This window comes from Lampetra fluviatilis, chromosome 73 (assembly GCF_964198595.1).
Source record: "Lampetra fluviatilis chromosome 73, kcLamFluv1.1, whole genome shotgun sequence".
NCBI classification, from domain to species: domain Eukaryota; kingdom Metazoa; phylum Chordata; class Hyperoartia; order Petromyzontiformes; family Petromyzontidae; genus Lampetra; species Lampetra fluviatilis.
In genome coordinates, this window is record NC_136347.1 from 2,866,948 (window position 1) to 2,874,447 (window position 7,500).

General features: G+C 54.2%; 1 protein-coding gene across 1 annotated transcript in view; it reads right to left on the reverse strand.

The window, feature by feature from the left end:
* The window catches only part of LOC144953274 (protein sel-1 homolog 3-like), a 16,858-nt gene that overhangs the window by 4,313 nt on the left and 5,045 nt on the right, over positions 1–7,500 (reverse strand). Inside the window, exons 3-6 of the mRNA XM_078883844.1 lie at positions 7,134–7,312; positions 6,453–6,615; positions 3,189–3,333; positions 1,377–1,503 (exon numbers count right to left, since the gene is read on the reverse strand). Of these exons, the coding sequence (XP_078739970.1) occupies positions 1,377–1,503; positions 3,189–3,333; positions 6,453–6,615; positions 7,134–7,312 (614 nt within the window). The remainder of the gene's footprint in view (positions 1–1,376; positions 1,504–3,188; positions 3,334–6,452; positions 6,616–7,133; positions 7,313–7,500) is intronic.

Consider the following 7,500-nt stretch of genomic DNA (forward strand, 5'->3'; position numbering starts at 1 on the left):
GTGATGGTGGTGGTGGCGGTGGGGGTGGTGGTGGTGGCGGTGGGGGTGGTGGTGGTGGTGGTGGTGGCGGTGGGGGTGGTGGTGGTGGTGGTGGTGATGGTGATGATGGTGGTGGTGGTGATGGTGGTGGAGGTGGTGGTGGTGGTGGTGATGATGGTGGTGGTGGTGGTGATGGTGGTGGTGATGGTGGTGGTGGTGATGGTGATGGTGGTGGGGGTGGTAGTGGTGGTGATGGAGGTGGTGGTGATGGTGGTGGTGGTGATGGTGATGGTGGTGGGGATGGTGGTAGTGGTGGTGGTGGTGGTGATGGTGGTGGTGGTGGGGGTGGTGGTGGTGGTGGTGATGGTGATGGTGGTGGTGGTGATGGTGATGGTGGTGGGGGTGGTGGTGGTGGTGGTGGTGATGGTGGTGGTGGTGGTGGTGGTGGTGATGATGATGGTGGTGGTGGTGGTGGCGGTGGTGGTGGTGGTGGTGGCGGTGATGGTGGTGGTGGTGGTGATGATGGTGGTGGTGGTGGTGGCGGTGGTGGTGGTGGCGGTGGTGGAGGTGGTGGTGGTGGTGGCGGTGGTGGTGGTGGGGGTGGCGGTGGTGGTGGTGGTGGTGATGATGATGGTGGTGGTGGTGGTGGTGGTGATGGTGGTGATGATGGTGGTGGTGGTGGTGATGGTGGTGGTGGTGGTGGTGATGATGGTGGTGGTGGTGGTGGCGGTGGTGGTGGTGGTGGTGGCGGTGATGGTGGTGGTGGTGGTGATGATGGTGGTGGTGGTGGTGGCGGTGGTGGTGGTGGCGGTGATGGTGGTGGTGGTGGTGGTGGTGGTGGTGGTGGTGATGATGGTGGTGGTGGTGGTGATGGTGGTGGTGGTGGTGGTGGCGGTGGTGGTGGTGGTGGTGGTGGTGATGATGGTGTGGTGGTGGTGGTGGTGGTGATGATGATGGTGGTGGTGGTGGTGATGGTGGTGGTGGTGGTGGTGATGGTGGTGGTGGTGGTGGGGGTGGTGGTGGTGGTGATGATGGTGGTGGTGGTGGTGGTGGCGGTGGTGGCGGTGGTGGTGGCGGTGGTGGCGGTGGTGGTGGCGGTGGTGGGGGTGGTGGTGGTGGTGGTGGTGGTGGTGGGGGTGGTGGTGGTGGTGGTGGTGGTGGGGGTGGTGGGGGTGGTGGTGGGGGTGGTGGTGGTGGTGGCGGTGGTGGTGGTGGTGATGATGGTGGTGGTGATGGTGGCTACTACACCAGCTACTCATTTGAGGCCGAGTCTACCTAGGGGGGTGGTTGGGGAGGGAAGCCCCAAGTACCGCCCTAAACCCCACCGGGCAACAGGTCACCGCGGTTACCATGACCGCGGTTACCATGGACACCGCGGTTACCATGGCCACCGTTACCGTGGTCGCCGTGAGAGCCTCTGTCTGGCCAGCTCCATCTCGTGTGCCGGCACCGGCGGCAGCCTCCTCGCCAGGCCGGCGTGACGCCCAGACAGCGCCAGCGGTGACGCTAGCAGCAGCGTGGGCTCTGGTGTTGTGACACACACACAGACACAGACACACAGTGACACACACAGTGACACACAGTGACACACACACACACACACAGACACATAGTGACACACACACAGCGCCAGGCCGGCGTGGCGCCCAGACAGCGCCAGCGGTGACGCTAGCAACACGGTGGGCTCTGGTGACACACACAGTGACACACACAGTGACACACAGACACACAGACAGTGACACACACACAGTGACACACAGACACACACAGTGACACACACACAGTGACACACAGACACACACACAGTGACACACACACAGTGACACACACACACAGACAGCACCAGCGGTGACGCTAGCAGCACCGTGGGCTCTTGTGACACACACAGTGACACACACACAGTGACACACACACAGTGACACACACACAGTGACACACACACAGACACACACAGTGACACACACACAGTGACACACACACGCAGACACACAGGGGAGTGAGTGAGTGAGTGGTAGGGTGAGTGAGAGAGTGGCGGTGTGAGTGAGTAGGAGAGTGAGTGAGTGGTAGAGTGAGTGAGTGAGTCACTGAGCGAGTGAGTGAGTAGGAGAGTGAGTGAGTGAGTGAGTCACTGAGCGAGTCACCCTCTAGCGGTGTGAGTGAGTGAGTGGTAGAGCGAGTGAGTAGGAGAGTGAGTGAGTCACTGAGCGAGTCACCCTCTAGCGGTGTGAGTGAGTGAGTGGCTGAGTGAGTGAGTAGGAGAGTGAGTGAGTCACTGAGCGAGTGAGTAGGAGAGTGGGTGGCGGTGTGCGCGACTGAGCGAGTCACCCTCTAGCGGTGTGAGTGAGTGAGTAGGAGAGTGAGTGAGTGAGTCACTGAGCGAGTCACCCTCTAGCGGTGTGAGTGAGTGAGTGGTAGAGCGAGTGAGTAGGAGAGTGAGTGAGTCACTGAGCGAGTCACCCTCTAGCGGTGTGAGTGAGTGAGTGGCTGAGTGAGTGAGTAGGAAAGTGAGTGAGTCACTGAGCGAGTGAGTAGGAGAGTGGGTGGCGGTGTGCGCGACTGAGCGAGTCACCCTCTAGCGGTGTGAGTGAGTGAGTAGGAGAGTGAGTGAGTGAGTCACTGAGCGAGTCACCCTCTAGTGGTGTGAGTGAGTTAGTGGCTGAGTGAGTGGTAGAGCGAGTGAGTGAGTCACTGAGCGAGTGAGTGAGTGGTTGAGTGAGTAGTAGAGTGAGTGAGTCACTGACCGAGTCACCCTCTAGTGGTGTGAGTGAGTTAGTGGCTGAGTGAGTGAGTGAGTAGGAGAGTGAGTGAGTGAGTCACTGAGCGAGTCATCCTCTAGCGGTGTGAGTGAGTTAGTGGCTGAGTGAGTGGTAGAGTGAGTGAGTGAGTCACTGAGCGAGTGAGTGAGTAGGAGAGTGAGTGAGTGAGTGAGTGGTAGAGTGAGTGAGTGAGTAGGTGAGTGAGTGAGTCACTGAGCGAGTCACCCTCCAGCGGTGTGAGTGAGTGGTTGAGTGAGTGAGTGAGTGAGTGGTTGAGTGAGTGAGTGGTTGAGTGAGTAGTAGAGTGAGTGAGTCACTGAGCGAGTCACCCTCTAGCGGTGTGAGTGAGTGGTTGAGTGAGTGAGTGGTTGAGTGAGTGAGTGGTTGAGTGAGTGAGTAGTAGAGTGAGTAGGAGAGTGAGTGAGTGAGTGAGTGAGTCACTGAGCGAGTCACCCTCCAGCGCCGGGCACTCCGCTCCTCTCTCCGGCTGGGCGAGCTCCTTCACCAGGCCGGCCCAGGCGAGGCAGGCTTGCGGTGGCCGGCTAGGCCTCGCCAGGGGCGGTAGCGCCGACAGCACGCGGTAGTCCTTCGCTAGCGCCTGGCGGGAGACAACAACAACAACAACAACAGCAACAACAACAACATCAACAGCAGCCGCCATTCGCCACTAAGTGGCGGTGACGTCACCACGACGCTTGTGCCAGGCCATGTGCACCTTGAGGCCACGTGAAGTGTCGAACGCCCGCTGGCAGGAGTGAGTGAGTAGCGGTGTGAGTGAGTGAGCGGTGAGTGAGTGAGTGAGTGGCAGAGTGAGTGAGTGGTAAAGTGAGTGAGTGAGTAGAGTGAGTAGCAGAGCGAGTGAGTGAGTGGCAGAGTGAGTGGTAGAGTGAGTGAGTGAGTAGGAGAGTGAGTGAGTAGCGGTGTGAGTGAGTGAGTAGTAGAGCGAGTGAGTGAGTGAGTGGTAAAGTGAGTGAGTGAGTGGTAGAGTGAGCGGGAGACGCACACAACAACAACAACAACAACCGCCATTCGCCACTAAGTGTCGGTGACGTCACCACGACGCTTGTGCCAGGCCATGTGCACCTTGAGGCTGCCACGTGAAGTGTCGAACACCCGCTGGCAGGAGGTCACGGGGCAGACCCAGCAGGTGCCACGGGTCGACTGACTGAGATGACCGAGATGACTGGCTGATGCACCACCTGTGCCCCCGACTGTGCCAACTTGCTGTGCTTTAGGCACACCACACACTTATTTCCCTAATTAAAATGCAAATCAATTATTAACATTTTTGACATGCGTTTTTCTGGATTTTGTTGTTGTTATTCTGTCTCTCACCGTTCAAATAAAGCTACCATTAAAATTATAGACTGATCATTTCTTTGTCAGTGGGCAAACGTACAAAATCAGCAGGGGATCAAATACTTGTTTCCCTATTTTCTTGGTTCTTTGGGTAAAGTCACGTAGAAGGGAAGTAATAAAATAATAAAAATAAAACATAATAAAATGAAAATAATAAAAATAAAACATAATAAAATGAAATATTTCATTTTATTATGTTTTATTTTTATTATTTTATTACTTCCCTTCTACGTGACTTTACCCAAAGAACCAAGAAGATGAATCCCTGCAGTCACGAAAGCTTTAAATCGAAATTTGTTTCCCTATTCTTAGGTGTTTTCGGTAAAGTCACGTAGTAAAAAAATTTAAATTAATAAAAACTTCCGTCTTCAGGCGGAACCGTCACAGCACGATAGCTGTATCAAGTGAGAGAAATTCCCAGAAAACCGTCCTTGTATATATACTGGTTGAGGGTGGGAGGAGCCAAGGTAGGCACCTGAATATTATTTGTGTGAGGTTCGGTGCGGCTGAAGCACGCTGCTAGGAATGAGCCTTTGTTGTGTAAACTAGGTGAGGCTGATGTAAAGGTGCGTGTAAATGGGACTGAGCCTTTTGTTATGTAGAGGTGGTGAGGCTGAAATCGCTGCCAGGAAATGAGTCTTTGTTGTGTAGAATGGTTGACTGAGCCTTTTGTTATGTAGAGGTGGTGTGGCTAAAATCGCTGCCAGGAAATGAGTCTTTGTTGTGTAGAATGGTTGACCGAGCCTTTTGTTATGTAGAGGTGGTGCGGCTGAAATCGCTGCCAGGAAATGAGTCTTTGTTGTGTAGAATGGTTGACGGAGCCTTTTGTTATGTAGAGGTGGTGCGGCTGAAATCGCTGCCAGGAAATGAGTCTTTGTTGTGTAGAATGGTTGACTGAGCCTTTTGTTATGTAGAGGTGGTGCGGCTGAAATCGCTGCCAGGAAATGAGTCTTTGTCGTGTAGAATGGTTGACTGAGCCTTTTGTTATGTAGAGGTGGTGCGGCTGAAATCGCCGCCAGGAAATGAGTCTTTGTTGTGTAGAATGGTTGACTGAGCCTTTTGTTATGTAGAGGTGGTGCGGCTGAAATCGCTGCCAGGAAATGAGTCTTTGTTGTGTAGAATGGTTGACTGAGCCTTTTGTTATGTAGAGGTGGTGTGGCTAAAATCGCTGCCAGGAAATGAGTCTTTGTCGTGTAGAATGGTTGACTGAGCCTTTTGTTATGTAGAGGTGGTGTGGCTGAAATCGCTGCCAGGAAATGAGTCTTTGTCGTGTAGAATGGTTGACTGAGCCTTTTGTTATGTAGAGGTGGTGCGGCTGAAATCGCCGCCAGGAAATGAGTCTTTGTTGTGTAGAATGGTTGACTGAGCCTTTTGTTATGTAGAGGTGGTGCGGCTGAAATCGCTGCCAGGAAATGAGTCTTTGTTGTGTAGAATGGTTGACTGAGCCTTTTGTTATGTAGAGGTGGTGTGGCTGAAATCGCTGCCAGGAAATGAGTCTTTGTCCTGTAGAATGGTTGACTGAGCCTTTTGTTATGTAGAGGTGGTGCGGCTGAAATCGGTGCCAGGAAATGAGTCTTTGTTGTGTAGAATGGTTGACTGAGCCTTTTGTTATGTAGAGGTGGTGCGGCTGAAATCGCTGCCAGGAAATGAGTCTTTGTTGTGTAGAATGGTTGACTGAGCCTTTTGTTATGTAGAGGTGGTGCGGCTGAAATCGCTGCCAGGAAATTAGTCTTTGTTGTGTAGAATGGTTGACTGAGCCTATTGTTATGTAGAGGTGGTGCGGCTGAAATCGCTGCCAGGAAATGAGTCTTTGTTGTGTAGAATGGTTGACCGAGCCTTTTGTTATGTAGAGGTGGTGCGGCTGAAATCGCTGCCAGGAAATGAGTCTTTGTTGTGTAGAATGGTTGACTGAGCCTTTTGTTATGTAGAGGTGGTGCAGCTGAAATCGCTGCCAGGAAATGAGTCTTTGTTGTGTAGAATGGTTGACTGAGCCTTTTGTTATGTAGAGGTGGTGCGGATGAAATCGCTGCCAGGAAATGAGTCTTTGTCGTGTAGAATGGTTGACTGAGCCTTTTGTTATGTAGAGGTGGTGCGGCTGAAATCGCTGCCAGGAAATGAGTCTTTGGTGTAGAATGGTTGACTGAGCCTATTGTTATGTAGAGGTGGTGCGGATGAAATCGCTGCCAGGAAATGAGTCTTTGTTGTGTAGAACGGTTGACTGAGCCTATTGTTATGTAGAGGTGGTGCGGATGAAATCGCTGCCAGGAAATGAGTCTTTGTTGTGTAGAATGGTTGAACGAGCCTATTGTTATGTAGAGGTGGTGCGGCTGAAATCGCTGCACGTGCGTGCGCGCGTACCGTCTGGTAGCCCCCACGCGCCGCCCCCTCCCCACGCCCCGCCCCCAGCCAGGCCCGCACGATGGCGCCCTCCACGGGCACGGAGCGGCGCAGGAAGCGGTCGCGGCGGTAAACCAGCGGGTCGGGGACACGCAGAGTGGCCCAGCGCACTCCCCGTAGAGGCCTGGTGCACATAGACACATAGATAGACACACACATAGACACACACACATAGACACACACTTAGACACACACACATAGACACACACACATAGACACACACACATAGACACACACACATAGACACACACACATAGACACACAAAGATCCCCCATATAGCCTTAACAGACTGTAGGGGCAAGTGCTGTTAGCGAGCACCTATGAAGGCCGGCACGGCACACGAGGGGGTGGGTGGCCAGCACCACGCCCGACCGCCTTTGTCTCCCCAGTGGCGATGTTTACACACCGCACCAGGTACTCATTTGAGGCTGAGTCGACCTAGGGGAGGCCCGGGACCGGTTCAGATAATCGTCACTGGTGTTGGCCGTGAGCGGGAATCGAACCCGGGCCGCCAGGTTCATAGCGCAGCGCAGCGCTAACCACTCCACCCACCGCTGGCTAGGATCTAGTTAGGAGCTGGTTGTGCTAGCGAGTCGGTAGTTAGTCGCTGGTCAGGCGCTTGATTTGGTTGCCGTGGTTACCCGGGGCAGCGCCAGCTCTTCCGGTAGACGGCGACGCCCACTTGCGTGTGAGTGGTCACCAGCACCTCCAGGCCCAGCACCTGATTGGCCGAGCAGTAGAAGACCACGCCCACCAGCTTAGACCCCGCCCACAGCTGCTCGGGAACTTCGACCAATCGCACCGAGTCTCGTGCGACGGGCTGCGACCAATCAGAGAGAGGGATAGACAGACGCATACACTCAGAGATGTTGACTACCTCGCCTGGTGCACAGGAGGTCGTGGGTTCCATCCTGACCCTGACGACGCCTGCTGCTGTGTATTTGGAGTCTGCGTCTTTCTCACCATCATCACCACGATGCCTATGAGATGTTGACTACCTCACCTGGT